Source organism: Convolutriloba macropyga, unplaced genomic scaffold (assembly GCF_964194025.1).
Source record: "Convolutriloba macropyga unplaced genomic scaffold, txConMacr16.3 SCAFFOLD_4404, whole genome shotgun sequence".
In the NCBI taxonomy this organism is placed as follows: Eukaryota; Metazoa; Xenacoelomorpha; order Acoela; family Convolutidae; genus Convolutriloba; species Convolutriloba macropyga.
In genome coordinates, this window is record NW_027450807.1 from 4,156 (window position 1) to 21,825 (window position 17,670).

A 17,670-nucleotide genomic window follows, 5' to 3' on the forward strand; every position below is an offset into this window, starting at 1 on the left:
CAGTTAGATTGTTTCACCGAAAACTAAACATTGTCAAAGAGCTCAAACAGGAGCTGGAATATCAAAAACAATCAGGTCTGGAACCCGAAGTTGTGTCAGTAACACATGATGAATTCAAGAGAACGATGTTACAACTAGAGGAACTTGTCGACCAGCTTACACGATCGGAAAATGTGGATGCTGAAGACTCTCTCAACGATGCAGCATGCTTGACAGAGCTAAAAGTAGAAGTCGCACAAAGTGTAAAGAAGCATGAACTTTCAATCCGAAACACTTCAACGCGTCCAAGCAGCGCCTCTTCATCACGCAGTAATCAAATACCTGTTTCCTCTGCACCTGAGTCTCCGGGAGTTGTTCAAAGTATGCAAGATACACGACAGCAACAACAAATCAATGATTTGGCAGACCAGCCATCAACATCCAACCCGATTACTATTCATAGACAAGTGCAGTCTTCCATGGGAATTTTGCAAGAAAACTCCAATAGAGTCATCAGTTCTGATGTACAGAATAGTCTCAGCACTCGAACAAACAGACTCAGACAACGTAGCAAGCAATCAACATCAGCACCTTCAACCAATAGCACCAATTGTGAATAAAGCAATTGTTTCACAGACCTCTATTGACGCAACTTGTGTGTTCCCACAATTGTCTACAGCTTCAAATATGCAACTGCCAGTTTTTAGTGGAACACTTCCTCCGGCTGGAAATACTTTCGCTCCTGCCAGGCCCATTGATAACACTGGCCTTTTTGAAAATGTACCTGAACATAGAACACCTGTTCCACTTTCTTTCGGCAATCGTTTCCCAACGCCAAGCCATCCCGGCCCATTTCAGGCATATTGCTCAAACAGTTGGTCAAACTTAGCGAACGCTAGTTTTGAGCACTCAAACGCAACCCCTCGTGGACCTGTTTACCCGAGCAGCCAAAGCTTTGGTAATCAAAACTCCGACTCATATCGTCAACGGAAAATCCATCGCTCAGTAAAGCTGCCGGACATCCGAATTCAAAAGTTCGATGGAGACCCGCTCAAGTGGAACGAATGGAGCAGCATGTTTTCCTCGACCATCCACAACAACGAAGACATCACTGACACTGAAAGAATGAGCTATTTGCAAAGTTTAGTCATTGGACCGGCAAAGGATTGCGTCTCCGGCTTTCTTTGCAACCCAAACTTTCACTCTTCCGCCCTTCAAGAGCTCAACAGAAGCTTTGGAAACCCGCAAAACGTTGTCGGTGCCCTAACAAAAGAACTAGAAGCTTTCCAAAGACCGGCTATGAATGACCACGCAGCTTTGATAGCTTTCGCTTCGTTGTTAAGAAAGGTTGTTCAGACATTTGCCTCATATGGCTTCAGTGCCTACCTAAATGCCACGTACTTGCTCAGGCTAGCTCGAGATAAGCTACCAAACCCAATCAAGTTGAAGTGGACCGAACATGTTGTTGACAACGACTGGACAAATCCAGGTCTCACAGAGCTTTCCGATTGGATGGATCGGCAATTCAGAGCCTTCGAACAATTACAAGACACATTTTCATCAAACACTAACATCCATTCAGGTAAACAGAACCAATCACAGGGTTCAAGTTCCTTCAAAAATCGGAATAAGAACCAAAATCGTTCAAATTGGACACAGAATTTTCCAGGAAGTAAAAGTTCATTCCCCAGCAATAAAAGTTTTGAACATAATATTACAGCAAATAAGAATATCGGTAGTGCAAAGCCTAAGCAATGGACGGCTAACAGTAGCAACAACACAAACGGAAGCTCCACTTTCTCTGGTTCAAAGCAGCCTAGGAGAAATGCAACAGCAAATAGGAGCAGAACAAAATGCCCGCTTGATCAACAAGATCACTACCTTGGCAAGTGTCCACAGTTTCTCAGTCTCGATGTCAGCAGACGCAATAGCGAAGCAAAGGAGAACTCTCTGTGCTTCAATTGCCTGAGCTCCAGTCACGCCGCCAAAAACTGCACGTCAAAAGTTCTCTGCCGACATTGCAATGGCAAACATCATAGCCTTCTCCACATAGACAGACAAAAAGCACTCGAATCGACAAACATGACAGCAATTGATCTGCCAATGTGTGAACCACTGGATCAACAAAACAAAAACAGTGACATTCCAACTCAGGTTTACAATCCTGGTTTCCCATCAAAAACGAGGAATCAACTACAGGTAATACCTGTCACCCTATTCGGAAATGATAATAAAAGACATAATTGTTATGCCATTCTGAACAATGGTAGTACCATTTCATACGTCCTCAACACCACTGACGACAAGGTACGGGCTCCAAAGACTTCAGAATTCGATCTGAAAGTATCGCACGCATTTGACGAATCCGTCATGCACGCAAATCTTGTTCGGTTGGACATTGGAAAGTTCAATAGCGGTCAACCACTCTTCCGTTTAAACTACGTTCATGCCGTGAATAATTGGACTTTCAACTATGCGCCTGTGAACGATTTGAACGAAGCGTTTTCGTCCTACCCTCACCTTCAACACATACATTTTCCTAAACTTAGTGACAACAAGATACAGATACTTTTAGGTGTTGACGCTACCCAATATATTTTGGAACGCGAGTTCCTTCAAGGACCCTCAGGAAGCCCTGTGCTTTACGCAATCTTCTCGGTTGGACAATTACTGGCCCAATCAAACGAAAAAGTAATCCAATCCAACAGGAAACAAACTTTCTATCCCATAGTTATAGAGCCTTCGACCACGCGCTTACAAATTTAACTGTTGATACTGAAAGACATCTCAGTGAATGTGTGACCAGTTTCTGGAAAATAGAGAATACAGAAACCGAGTTTGAAGAAACTGCAGATACTTCAACAGACAGTAAAAGAGCAGTTCAAATATTACAAGATACAATCCATCATATCGGAGACAGATATGAAATTGGTTTACTTTGGAAACAGGACAGTAAATTAGAAAACAACTATCCGGTTGCCAAAGCACAACTTGACAGCCTTCAGCGTTGACTCAACAAAGATATTGAGTTGAAACATTTGTATGAGAAAACTTTGGAAACAGATTTAGAGAAGGGTTTTGTCAAACCAGTAACTTTCTCAAATCCAGCACCAGAGAAGATTTGGTACCTTCCCCATCACCCCGTCACCAACCCCAGCAAACCTGGGAAAGTCAGGCGTGTTGCAAACGCCGCATCTGTTTTTAAGAAGCAGTCGCTAAACAAAAACCTTCTGTCAGGCCCCGACCTTCTCAACAACCTGGTCGGATTACTACTTCGCTTTCGCCAGAATTCTGTTGCAGTAATGGCAGACATAGATGCCATGTTTATGCAAATTTGCATACGAACAGAAGATCAGTCATGTCTCCGTTTTCTTTGGCCTTCAAACAACTCCGTACAGCAGTTCCAGTATACGCGACTCATCTTTGGAGCCATATGTTCACCAACTACAGCAATATTAGTCCTCCAAGAAACAGCGCTAGACTTCGGAAACACCACTACAAAAGATCTAATATTCAACAGTTTCCACATGGATGACTTTGTACATTCGTTCCTCAATGAACAGAAAGCTGAAACTGCAGTTCAAAACTTGCGACAAACACTCTCTAAAGGAGGTTTCAGTCTGACTAAGTTTGTCTCAAACTCTGTTCAATGTCTTAACAAGATACCCAAAGAACATCGTGACAACGAAAAAGACAAACATCGTGTCTTAGGTGTAATGTGGAATACAGTTAATGATACATTCTACCACCAGAAGCTTGCCAAGGTTCAGGAAGACAAAAGGGAATACACACTCAGAAAGCTTCTTTCCTTAATTGCCTGCTTGTTCGATCCATTAGGAATCATTGCCCCATTATTGATTACACTCAAAATCATCTTGCAGGATACTTGGAAAGAAAGACTTGCATGGGATGATCTCCTGTCAGACGAGAAGCAGAAAACTTGGATAGAGCAATATCTGAATGTGCCAGAAATATCAATGCCACGATGTTTTGTTTCTCCGAACGAGCCATCTCCGATAAACCAGTTATATTGCTTCTGTGATGCCTCACAGCTGGCTGAGGGAGCAGTCATATACATCAGATCTCAATCAGCTAACAACATTTCAACTGGGTTTGTCATAGCTAGAGCTAAAGTTGCGCCACTAAAGCAAAACTTGAGTTGCAAGCAGCCGTGCTAGGATGTAGACTAATGCAATTTGTTTCCAAGCAGCTAACAAAACCAGTTACCTCAAGACACTTTTGGAGCGACAGTGAAGCTGTCCTTGCCTGGATCAAAAGCAAAGAGAAATTGAAAACTTTTATTGCAAACAGAGTACAAGAGATCCGCAACAACACAGACGTCTCCAAGTGGCAGCATATCAGCGGAAAATTCAACCCTGCAGACCATGTCTCCCAAGGAATACCAGCCTGTGATATCAATTTGTTGTGGTTAACGCCTCCAGCTTTCTTAAGTGATCCCGAAAGCCATTGGAAGAAATCCTTGGGTAACAAGGAGGAGACAAACGTCACAATGGAAACATCAAACGATGAATGTATTATCGACGTCAGCAGATTCTCAAAATGGACGAAGTTAATGCGCTCTATGGCTGTTGTCATTAGGTTCATAAAGAATCTCAGATCGAAACAAAGAGTCAAACTAGAACTCGACGACATTAACGAAGCCCGAATTTACCTCTTCAGAAAATTGCAAGAGAAGTCCTTCAAAGACGCCATCAAAGACATGAAACAACACATGCCTTTGTCAAAGAAAGATCGTCTGCTCTGTTTGTCCCCTTTCTTTGAAAGTGGACTTCTTCGCGTTGGTGGCAGAACAAAACGAAGCTCGCTACCTTTTGACGCCAAGCACCCCATCATCCTGGACTCTAAAGATCACAGCACTCAACTCTACATACAGAAATGCCACGAAAATTGTATGCACATTGGAGTTGAATACACCCGCAACTACATACAACAGAGATGCCACATTCTCGGAATCAGAGCTTTCCTGAGAAGTTTGGCCTTCAAATGTTTCGACTGTCGCCGCTTCCGAGCACAGGGACTACAGCCACCGATGGCAGACCTGCCAGACATTCGTTTCCAGGAAACTCAGTCACCAGTCATCTTCACCAATGTTGGCGTGGACTACCTTGGACCGTTTGCCGTCGTTCATCGAGATTCAGAAGTGAAGACCTAAATCTGCTTATTCACTTGCTTCATTACAGGAGCAATTCACCTGGAAGTTGCAGAGGATCTCAGCACAGACAAGTGTTTGACAGCAATCCGACGCTTCATCGCTCGACGCGGCCAATCGCGCTTGTTCCTGTCAGACAACGGATCCAACTTCCTGGGAGCAAGAAAGCAGATCAGAAGAAGACCACTGATGTTGGACCACGACTACATCAAAGATCAGCTACTGAACCAGTCTGTCGAATGGAAACTCAACCCTCCTTCTGCTCCTCACTTTGGTGGGGTGTGGGAGAGACTCGTTCAGTGTGTTAAACGAGCTCTTCTCTTGAACCTCGGCTCCGCAAAACTCACCCCAGATGTCTTTGCCACGATCGTTAGTGAAGCCGAGTGTCTTGTCAACTCGCGTCCACTCACTCACGTGAGAAGCAACCACGAAGACGACAACCCGCTTACACCAAAACACTTCTTGCTTGGAAGGCCCTTCTGCAATGTTCCTGGAGCCGTTTTCAACGAGACACTTACCTTGAAGAGTTCGGCGTGGACGCAGGTGAAGCAGAGACTTCAGCAGATTTGGAAGAGGCTGCTAGCCGAGTATGTTCCTTCGCTGAACAAACGACAGAAGTGGACGTCTTGTGAAGCAGCTTTGGAAGTGGATGATGTTGTCTGGCTTCTTGAAGAGTTTACACCAAGAGGAATCTGGCCGCTGGGACGAGTCACACGGACTTTCACCGGCCCCGACAACATAGCTAGGTCATGCGAGGTTAAGATCGCTTTAGGCAAAATAAACAGACCAGCAGTAAAACTTATGCATGTCTACCCCAAACCCACAACCAGGTTAGGGTTAGGTTTTGTGGGCCGGGAGGATGTTAATGCTAGAGATTAGCTTCTTAAGTTTATTGTGTTTTACCGCCTTTTGTAGGTTGATTTGTTTCCAAAAGTTGTAACAAGAAAAGTCATGATAATGAAATGTTGTAAAACCGGAAATGATACTCTTGCTTGAATTGCGTAAACTGAAACAAAACATGAGCAACCAAACTAATTGAAACTTAAAGCTAAGACTCAAGACAGATAACGACCTATCACCCTTCCCAATGCGGACCAGCGGAATCATTATTGTCACGAAAATGTCTTCTATAATTTTAGCGCAATTGAAAAAACAATTGTTCCAGCGAAGTATTTGGTCGATTATTATCTTTTCTTTTTGATTGGTTGCAATATTTCACAAATTTGAACAATAGTTTTTCTATTAGAGTTGCTTCGCTAATAATGCAATAGATACTGAATAATAAATACTGATATGTTCCCAAATGGTGTTTCACAGCTAACTATAGTGACAGTGACAGGCTATGAATTGCTTGAATTCCTTCAATTCTTAGGATTTCAGTAATTATAGTGGCCTGATATTGTCACGTTAAGATGCACCAAATTTTGAAAGGTATTTTAAGAGTAAATAGTACATGCCATTCCCACATATTCAATAAGATGGTAAACAGCAGAAAACTTTGGTTTTGCTGTTTCTTGGATCTTCTAGGTTGTATTTTTTCAACGAAAATTAAAATTTTGAGATCACTAATACTTGATTTGTCTGTCCAAGAGCAGCAAAAAAGTATCCATTTGAAACCCATAGTTATAAAACTTTGACCATGATATTTAACCAAAACAGTGTTATCTATGACACAATCGATTCAACATTACGACGCAGAGGTATACCCCAAAATTTCCGCTTTAGTAAAATTGGCTCGAAATTTAGATACATACAATGAGCGAAATTAGGAGACTTCCTTTATATCTTACCTTTCGCAAAAGGGGTTCCTCCAATTTTTGAGAAATAAAAGAACATTCGGTGCGAAACGTAGGTTACAAAACTTGTGGCGCGTTTCCGCTCAATTAAGGTATCTATAATTCGCGCGCATTTTGAGCATGCAATAAGCATTTTAATAAAGATTTAATTGAAGCTTTCAAAGCTTTAAAGTGGTTTAAATACATGCAACCACAAAAACTGATATTTTTCCGAAAAATCCCTCGCACATCAAAGGCTTTGTATATCAAGGTGGGACTGGCCGATTTTAATAAGTAGTAAAAAATAGTACTAATAAGTAGCAATAAAGTACTATAAGAAGTACCAAAGTAGTATTAAAAAACTACTGGTAGTAATAAGATAGGCTTAATTAAATAAGTAGTAATATAGTCAGGCTTAATTGCGGATTATATGCGAAATCGAGTTATATTGCGTGCGAAACATCGATACATAAATAGAGCAGATGCATGATACAAGCCGTGCAAAAAATAGGGTATAAAGTTTGTACTTGTATTTCGCGGCTAGGATTAGGACACTTCGGCAAACACGGGATTCTAACTTCCCTTCCGTTTTGCCAATTTCTGCTAAAGTAGCTATTACGCAATATTGCTCCATTTTCAATATATTGAAATAGTAAAAACGAACACGAGATAAACACATCGGGCATATCTACCCGCGACTATATGGGTATACCTCTGCGTTGTAATGAATTGAGCCAGTACAAGAAATACTTTACCATAAATTGTTGAAGCCTATTCATTTCTAAGACCACTGAAACTTGAATGACAGGATTGACATTTCCTTGATCAAGAGTGAAGAAACCTCTTCGCCTCACAGAAATGGACTGAAAAAGGTTAGATTCAAATAAGCTACCATTAGAAAAATAGTTTTCTGAAAAAAATGCCATTCCGAATGACAATAGTTACTGGTGTTAAGTCGGGAAACAAGCTTATAGATAATTGGCAACTCCAACTGCATCCCAAACTATTCAAAAACAAAATTACCTTGTCAACAAACTAAAAATGCGAGTCAACAGATCGTGATGAGTAGCTACTGCCAAAACCGCAATGAAATTCTGCAAGCAACTTACGAAACACTATCAAAATCGAACCAAACCAATGTTCTCAAAGAGTTGTCGCTGCCGTTTAGCATCTTATTAACAGTCGTGCCACGCAAAAATCCGATATTAAAGACAAAAAAAACTTTGCTAATTCCTCTGAGTATGAACTATAAAACACAGAACATAGTTTAAAGGCAATGTAGTGTTAAGAAGCATAAATGAAACAAACGTCATAAATTGGAAATGTTTAAATTTGTATTAAATGTACAATGTGTTAAAGGATTGACAATATAAGAGAGATGAATTATAATTATGAAAAATTTTTAAAAAGTGTTGTTTCTACAATTAACATTTTCCAGAAAAGAGAAACGTTTAAAAAATGTTAATCCTCCAATTAACTTTTCTTAGAAGAAACAATTACGCCCTAATAGTATGTCAAATTCAAGAAATGATTTTTTGTTGTAGTTCTGTGAGCCCGCTTTTTAGAGATGATCCGCCTAAAGGCGAGAGGTAAATCCTGATACCAGTCAATTGCTTTTTTGAATTATGAGCGTTTTACACAGTTTTGCATTATATTCTTTTTATGGTTTGCTCCAAATGACAGCTTGTTTGTACGGTCAATCATTTTTGCACTTAAGGTGGCTACCTTGGGTTCATCGAACGCTGGTATATCTGCTTTAAGAAGCTTCATAAAATATATAGTAACCCGATATTTTATGATGTATTGTTCTACTGCTGAGATTTTGTTTTTGATCTTGAGATAAGTGGTCCTGACATACTTGGTTCTATTGAAACATGCTTTTATCCCCCAGTTCACTTGTTTATTTAGAGTAACTCTAAGTGATTTTTTAAGACCTAAAAACAGAGCAATTCGGTAATGCAGTTCGCTTAAAACAAGAGCGTTCAGTAAAGCAGATCTAGTTTTTTTATGGAAATATATTCCTGATGGAGTAAATGACCTTTATGCCAACAGCCATTTTTCTTCGTACATTTTTTAATTTTTTCATCGAAAGAAAGATTACAGTTAATATGAACTCCCAAGTATTTCACAAATTGTTTCTCGATAACTGTACATCCATTAATCAAAATTTCTTTCCTTTTAGGGGCTCCAAAATAATGAGTTCGGTTTTGCTTCCATTTACATTAAACTCTATTTCGTGAAATAAAATGAGTTTAGCAATACTTTTTCCAAGATGTAATTTTGATTCAGAACTTGTTTTTCCACTGCAAAAGATAAAAATATCATCAGCGTACTGGATTATATTAGAATTCACATCAGTATCAACTTTCATATCATTAACATATATGTTGAAAAACAGTGGGCCTAGCATTTACCTTGTGGTACACCACGGCTAAGTGCTATCAAATTTGATTCATAGTTCGAGATTTAGAACTGGTTTTGCTTGTTCACTAAAACCTAAAAATTTACTTTCATGTAGATAAATAGGATGTGATATCGAACCAAAAGCTTTTGATAGGTCTAAAAAAGCTCCTGTAACGATGTTTTTTATGGAGATCATATCTGATTTTTTCATTGCAGTATAAAAGAGCATCTGTAGTTGAAATTTTTTTTCTATATCCAAACTGTGTTGATGCAAGCAACCTATTCTTCCTAAATTAGCTAATATTTGATCTCGAAGAAGGATTTCAAAAATTTTAGCCAGAGCTCCAGGAAGCGAATTTGGTCGATAATGTATCTGATCTTCAGGACCATCTTTTTTTGAAAAGAGGAAACACGTGGGCACGCTTAAGTTTGTTAGGAAAAGATGTTCAGTTAACAATTGGTTAAACAAAAAACAGAGAGGTTTAGCTACGTGTTTTCTTGCATCTTTTAAACCCAAGCTGGAATGAGTGATGAATCCAACGGTTTTTTTTTCTAACATTTAAATTCTTAATTATATCAAATATCTCCTTGTTTGACGCATACCTGAAAAGAAATTTGCTACTGTGTGGTGCCGCATTACTACAAAACTGATACTGTTCTCTTTTACCAAAATATTCACCAAACGCTGAAAATTTGGTAGTTGAGAAGATTGGCGATATATTTTCCATTGGTCAAAATTGTTCCAAAACTGTTTTAGAGTCCTGGTATTTCTGTCTGTGTTGCTTCACTGTTTCTGTTTTCGTTGATAAAATTCCATCTTTTTGCACTTTTTAAGTTTAGAAACAAATCTAGTAGATGTTTATCATTTTCCTGCTTCAAAACATTTTTGTTGTTATTATATGATGTCTTTGCATCATTTGTTGATGTAGCGATAGTTAAGGCTTGTCATGGCGTATGAAGACGGTATTTTGTGGAGCATCCTTTAATTACCGTTTCCAATGACGATCAAAATTTTTATACATGGTTTCAGGATTTTTTGATAAATAAAATGATCTCCATTTTACTTTCCAACATCTAGGGAAAAAGCAACATCTAGGGAGTACTATGTTTTATCAAATACATTTTTTTGATAGCTTCTTTTGTTTTTTTAACGTTTTCACCAATTAAAATAAGTGTGGCTAAGTGATCACTTTTGAGAATCAAGTCTAGTGTCTGGGTACTTAAGAAATTTTCGCATATAACCTACTCTATTAGCGACTTCGTCCTCTTGTTGCTAAAGTTGTGTTTGAATTCAGTAAACCGTACGGCGAGATGAGAGTTTCTTGAAGATTTCTTTCATTGCAATTAAAGAAATTGTGGTTGTAGTCATGTAGAATTTTGTAGAATTTTTTTTTTGTTTTCAGTTGTTGCTCTATCTAAATCCAGGTCTAGTTCTTCCAAAAAAAAATTATTAGTTGTTTGTTTGGACAGTAAGCCAAATTTATCAAATCGGGCTTTTTGTTTATTTTACACTCTACCGAAATACTTGGTCCAAATAAATGGTCTTTTGACATTGTCTCTAGATCATTTTGTGCTTTGGATGACATTTTTTGGAACGAACAAAAGAATACCACCGCCTTTATTTTTTCTCCTGAAGATCAGTACGTCGGTCGCATCTGAAGGACATTAGGTATTCTGAGTGTATCGACCAAAACGGAATATCGTTAACTGATTTCAACCACGTTTCTGAGAAGCCTGAAATACAAATGTCACCTAGATCAGAAAGAAAATTCTTAAGGAGCAACCTTTGTCCGAGCAGGCTTTGACAATTTGGATGTAGAAACTTCACTTGATCATTGTTATTTTTCATTAAGGTGGCAAACTGCGTGTAATTGAGAGGTGGCCCTGGGTTTAATTCTACGTCACCTGACAAGAACAAAACAAATCTAATGACAACCAAGGAGTAAAGAAAATTCCTTAAAGAAGAGAGCTGTTGTCAAATTTACTTTTTCTTTTTTTTCAAATTTGATCAACTGTCTTCCAGTGGTTGAAAACACGTTCCAATAGTCAATTTGCAACAGCTAAAAAATAGTGCCATGAAGCTTCCAGAATCTCAGTTGAAACTGGTTGGGGATGCATACCGTAAGACGGAAATCCTTCATCAGAAACAAAATAACCGCAGAACTGATGATGCATTCAGAATTTATGCCACAACTAAACAAGCTGTAGGAATGGCTACGTAGTAGGAGAAGTGGTTCCTATAGTGTTGCTGGTCAACATCAGACATCCGACAGCTACTCGGCTTTCAGGGGAAATAAAAGCTCAGTTAGCATTCTCAACTGATGGATCTCGACATCATAATGGGTCATGATTGCTTAATTGTCCAAAAATACGAGTGCTAAAAGTCTGTGTAAATTAAAATTCATCGTAAATCTTTGGATAGATCGTATCTCATAATCAGAAAAGTGCTATGCTTAAAACTAGAAAAAAACTAGCACTGAAGAAGGAAAAGTTTTTGCCTGGAGTTTTGAAAATTATCATTTATAAGAACAAAACATTACTTGCCCTCAAAACTGAAAGATACTATCCTAAACTTCAGAAAATTACCAAGCTGAAAAAACGGAAAAGTAGAACTCTAAAATATAGGAAATGTTCACCATAAAATATAGGAAATATATGTCCACCATATGTTGCAAACAGTCCTGTGGTTTTTATAATAAGAAGACCATTGTTAAGTACATCGACCCCCGAAGACTCAGAGGAGCTAACATCAATTTGGGATTTAATATTCGGTCGATCTGATTGCATGCGGTTTTGACGATTTCGCTACAATGAACGCAAAACAGAAAGGTTCTTAAAACTCAGATTTTGAGTAATTTTAACCACCAGTAATCGAAAACTCTATTATTTATCGTAATTTTAACCACCAGTAATTTTAACCATTTTAACCAGTAATCGAAAACTCTCATTAGTAATCGAAAACTCACTATAAAACAACTGTTGTTCCCCCTTTTATTGTTTTCATTTTAATCTGTTTTGATTAATCTTTTTGAAGATAATTTTCAAAAAACAATATTAAAGCGTTATGATATTAGTAAGAAAATCGTTGAGGACCGAGGACAGATTTTACAACTGGTGTTTGTTGTTTGCATTCTTGTTGATTATATAAAAAACAACAACAATTTGTCTGACAATAAAACAGATTTAAAAGATTCATGCCGTATTAGATTGATATCTGACAAGCTCACTTGAAAAAAATGCGTTGAAACTGTTTTTGAGCTATTCAATAATACATTAGTATATACAAAAGAACACGATCATTTCCTACGCAGTTTTCATTTTTGTATAACACATAGCACATGGCCTCCTTTTGGCACATATCAACGTTGTGTTGCTGCTCCTACATTTTGCTTTGTATCCTAAAAATTTTTTGTTGTTGTTTTGTTTTATATAATCCCAATGACGGTCACGTGGTGTCATTAACAGCACATTTTTGACTCGTTTAGGGGAACCAAAAGACACTGTCATATGTTTGTCCTAAAAAAAGTATAAAAAACAGCCGGGGTTGAAATTGTTATTTTTCCGAAATTTAGGAAATGAAATATATTTCGTATTGCCTTCTAGAAGTTTTCAGACAGTCATAGGTAAACACTTAAACCGAGGGCAGACTCCCCCTTGCTTTTTTAGCCACACCCTTGCATACTAATGCTCCAATAATTTGCATATTGTTCAGATGAATAGTTCATCTAAAATTGTTACGAATTGCAAGTAATTTTAGATGACTAGATCTAAGATTCCTGCACGAAAGCTGGTTATATTAAAAGATATTGCACGATTTCAGAAAGAATACATCGTCTTGTAATTTTCTACCACAGAGAATTTACGACAAAGCCTTTCGTCTTCAATAGTAACCTGATTAGTTTGTCAACATTGAGAAACGTCAGAATCAATTACGGATCAATCTAAATATCTGTCAGGCCAAACAATTAGAAATGATATGTGAAAAGTAGAATAAGTCTACATTTTTCGATAAATTTTCTAATATTTTGATTTCGGGACAATTTTGTCTTATTTTAAAACTCATATAGATTAAAAGTAACATCGATTACTAATATTCTCAGTGACAAGATGCCTTTTAAGTTCCTCTGTTTGATAAATACTTGAATCACTTCTGGACTGTATGTTTTCCTTCTTTGATGTACTCGAAGTTGAATAGATATGGATCAGGTCTCTGTGCTGTCCTGCTAGCGTACGAGCGATTTATTTTAGTCTGCCGACCAACAAGAAAAGAAGAAGCTTTGAACAGTTCAAAACGGAGAAAAAAATACTTGATTGTTACAGGAGTTATACTGACAACTATAACGGGTAACTTGTTCACCATAAGAGTCTGCGAATATTAACCACTGTGGTGAGATTCAAGAACTGTTAACCATAGAAGCAGTTTACCATTGGGATCCAATTTCCAGCTTATTGTTTGCTTTTCAATTATTATTATTCAACATTTGAAAAAAGATTGAAAAATTTGAGATAAAACTTTAATTTTTTTTAAATACGGCATAAACTGTGCCATTCAATTGTATCAATCGCATTTTTCAAAGTTCCCACATTATCTCACCCTAGTCCAGAACACCGAACAAAAAAGACGGACGAAATGTTCCCTTTGTTCAATTTTCCACGTAAGAAATTGCCGGTTGGTTTGATTTGTTTGGTAATTTCGGCTTCAAGTGTGAGAAGTTGTGGGTACTTTAGGTCTGGGACGTAAAAAATTTTATATATGTTTGGCAATTAGACGTAGTAATTTTATGGTATGCTCTGTTTTAAAAGGTAGGAAATATTTGGTATGTTCAGTTTAAATTCAGTTTGATTTTAAGAAATGGTCAATTTCTTCCAGACAAAAATTTGAGTTTTTCGTTTTTAACGTAGTCAATTGTTATGACAGCTTTCTATCCAGGTCTTGATATTGTCACGACAAAATAGACAAATATGATTCGACTGTTTCTTACGTTTAAAATTGATATTACCGACGATTTCTTACGTTTCATAACCGAACATAACAAACATTTCTTTTTGTAAAAAGCATTCCGACGATTTGTTATGTTTGAGACCGAATATGCCAAATATAAGAAAACTTTTATACTGACGATCAACCGATCATTGATTTTGAAACCGATCATAACGAACATTTCTTACTTTTAAATATCAAACATAGTAAAAAAATTCCTACGTTTAAAATTTACCATACCGACGATCTCTTGCGCTTAAATCAAACAAGCCGATGATGCCGACGAAAAACGTAAAAGATTTTGTCATTTTTGTCTAATTAAAGTCAAACCGACCGACTGTCTATAGATATGGATACTTTTAGATTAAAGTTTACTATAGTTACTAGTTATAGAAAAAGGATAGCATTTTAAGAAAATTGTAGTAATAAGGTATCAATACTGTATAATTCAATGAAGTAAGAACAGCTACTTATCCTTGTCGATTACTTTAAAAACACCAGGATGGTGAGGAGAAAGCGTGCTGGGCCAGACGCTGAGGTCGGTCTACCCTGCTGAGCAACAATTTTGACAAATATGAGATTCCAGCCCATTGAAGTATACCTCACTAATGTACTGATGCAATCTGCAGGTGTGCTGTGTTAGTTCGCTCTAAACCGTCAAATAAAATCAATCACACTAGTAACGGAACTTAACATAATTTACGATGGCCTGTTTTCTAAAAAAAAATTAACGTGGAGGTGCAAATGTACCTCACTAATGAAATTTGACGGCTATCTGGCCTAGCCTTTTTTTAGTTCCCCGATTTGCTCTTGGTATCTAAGCAGGCCATCGTACAAGATTTTTGTGGTGCGCTTTTATATTTTTTGGAGATGCGAGCGCTGCTTTTTTGATTATTTGAGCAAGGTGTGGTGTTACTTTTTGCTGATTTTTGTTCGTATAAACTTCTGATTTACAGAAATTGAAATAAATTTTGAACTAGAAATTTTGTTCGAAAATTTTTGCTATAGGAACCCCTCATCGAGCAAACTTCTCATACTTCCAAAATGTTGTCAAAATTGAATTTTGTATTCTACTAAAAGTGTTCGGAAGTGTCAGGAGTGATTGCGTAAATTTAAATCTGCAGTTAAAAACTATAATGAAAAGAGACAAGCAAAATCAGTTATTTTGGCAAATTGAACCATTTTGAGGTGGAAGATTTATTTTAGTGTAGTGACTGAAACTAAGGTTGCTATAAAGTTGTCCTGTTTTTCTCACTTTTGCATGGTCTGGCATTCGATTCAAAACCAATGTTGAATTAAAACTTCAGTCTTAGACGCGCAGTTTTTTGTATGATTAGTGAATTTCTAATACATTGTTTACACTTAAACGGAATGACCTTAAAAATTGCCAGAAATAATGTAGCCAAAAAAAGAAAATAAGAAAAAGTTAAATTAGTGAAAATGCCATTTGTGACAAAAATTGAATTTGAGAGTCAAAAAGGTGGTGAGAGTCAGAAACAGGTTTCAATATCAATAAAATAATATTTTCACACAACAAAACCGTCCCTTTTAAGCCTTTCCATTTGGCGTGATTGCTATTTACAGTTAAAAATTGTTTAAAAGATGCAGCTTGAAAAATACAAAATTACAGAAAAGAATAAAGTTTTGTAAGAGTGCCGATAAGGTTCAATTTTAAATGATTCAAATGGAACGCACTTTTTCGTCAACAATTTCAATTAGTTTGGCTACCACAATTCATTTGGAAGCAAAACTTGTCAGGAAACAAGTGTGCGAAAACTAAAAAATCACAACAAAAATCATCAATAAGGAAAACACACGGAAAAGATTTTTGAAGGAGACAGAATGGGAGAAAGTTATTAATAAAAGAAGTGTACTTGTGGAACACTGATTTTTAGTTGACGTCGGAAAGTTGGTCGACAATTTGAGCAAAAATTGCTTTTACTTTTTGTATCTCTTTAGTCTTTTGATAGGAGCTGGCTTGCTTTAAATTGAAAAATTACCGCCATAAGAATTCAAAGTCAAAAAGTCCTTTATCATTGAAAAACTAAGAAATTTACATTATAAGACGAAAATTTTGCGTACACAATTGAGTGAACGAAATTGAGAATAAACAGATGTTAAGAGCAAGAGCAAGAAAAGTAGCAATTCAGCGGGCAAGTACCCTTGCCCGCTGTTTTAGGTAGGGTTTTCCCTTTGATTCTTAAGTTTATTCAAAATATTCTTGACAAAAGCCTGCTTCTGTGCACACACGACCGAAGAAACTTAATGACGTTTTGACTCAGAGAGCAATTTGAATATTTAACCTTTTGTCATCAAAACAATTTCGTCATTGCACTCTCTGATTTTCCTGCGATAGACTAAATTGGAATACGCTCAGTCAAATTCAAAAGGACATCTGATTGAGTTATCGAAATCAGCATAAGAAAGATTGCAATAAATAAATAACTGTTCCGAAATGTTCAAATTGCAATTCAAAATTTCTTTAAACGTTATTTCCTTCAGACAATAGTCAAAAAGTTTGCATTTGATTCACAGAAATAAAAGTGAACATTTTCAAGTACTCACGAAACATCTTTGATCTTTTGTTATTGCAGAAAGTCAATTTCGAACTTTCGCCATGGTTTACATCAAAGCGATTGAGTTTTACCAATCAGATATCTTATGATTAATTTTAATCAAAAGTTTTCCTCTGCCTCTTGGTCCTCTTGGTCTCGCAGCCAGCAGTCGAGCACAACTTCCCTCATTCCGGGACACTGAGTACCTGGTGGCATCAAGATTGATGATCAAAAGTCCATTAGAGATATATTGATACTAATAAATTCGAGGTCAACAAGTTCACATATCAGCTGATGCCGTTTATCGATACTTAACTGGTGACTGGGGTTGCAACGCATCTTTTAAAATTGGCGCAAAATACCCAAAACAAACGAGATTTGCTACAGCGACTATAACAGGAATCGTTTTTTCTGTCATACCTGCTACTTTCACCGTTGCATTCTACTCACAAATTGCTGTAGTTCTCCTGAAGCGTAAACACAAAGTTGGACGGAATATCAATTTGGTGTCGCTTTTTGGAATGAGTTGCATGTTGTGGTTTCTGAGCAACTGTATATCGGCAGCCGCACTTATTTACGATTTTGTAATGTTCACTTATATTCCTGTTTATGAAGTTCACAACTACCGGCTCTATACTAATCTCGCTTATCGACAGTTATTGGAATATTCGAGTGTGCTCAATTCTATTTTTAACCCTTTTCTCCTCATTATTATCCTTCAAAATTACAGAAAACCTTATAAAAAAATTATTGATAAACTTATAAGCAAGCGAAACGTCAATCATCCACTTCAAGTGTCATAATGAG

At 37.2% G+C, this 17,670-nt stretch overlaps 3 protein-coding genes across 3 annotated transcripts; all 3 read left to right on the forward strand.

Moving 5' to 3' along the window:
* The first annotated feature begins 3,281 nt into the window (after positions 1-3,281).
* On the forward strand, positions 3,282-4,157 carry LOC142356170 (uncharacterized). Its single transcript, XM_075408130.1, has one exon. It carries the CDS (start codon positions 3,282-3,284, stop codon positions 4,155-4,157), a length of 876 nt encoding a protein of 291 aa, XP_075264245.1.
* An 11-nt stretch (positions 4,158-4,168) lies between these two features.
* LOC142356171 (uncharacterized) lies at positions 4,169-5,152 on the forward strand. The gene has a single exon (XM_075408131.1). The coding sequence runs from the start codon at positions 4,169-4,171 to the stop codon at positions 5,150-5,152; it is 984 nt and encodes a 327-aa protein (XP_075264246.1).
* Positions 5,153-5,338: 186 nt separating this feature from the next.
* LOC142356172 (uncharacterized) lies at positions 5,339-5,979 on the forward strand (the record flags this gene model as incomplete). The annotated part of the gene is made up of 1 exon (XM_075408132.1): positions 5,339-5,979. A coding segment is annotated over exon 1 (641 nt), but the record flags the coding sequence as incomplete, so codon positions are not given.
* Between the last annotated feature and the right edge of the window lie 11,691 nt (positions 5,980-17,670).

Coding starts and splice junctions, on each gene's coding strand:
- LOC142356170 (XM_075408130.1), top strand. CDS start 3,282: ATGGCAGACATAGATGCCATGTTTATGCAAATTTGCATACGAACAGAA.
- LOC142356171 (XM_075408131.1), top strand. CDS start 4,169: ATGCAATTTGTTTCCAAGCAGCTAACAAAACCAGTTACCTCAAGACAC.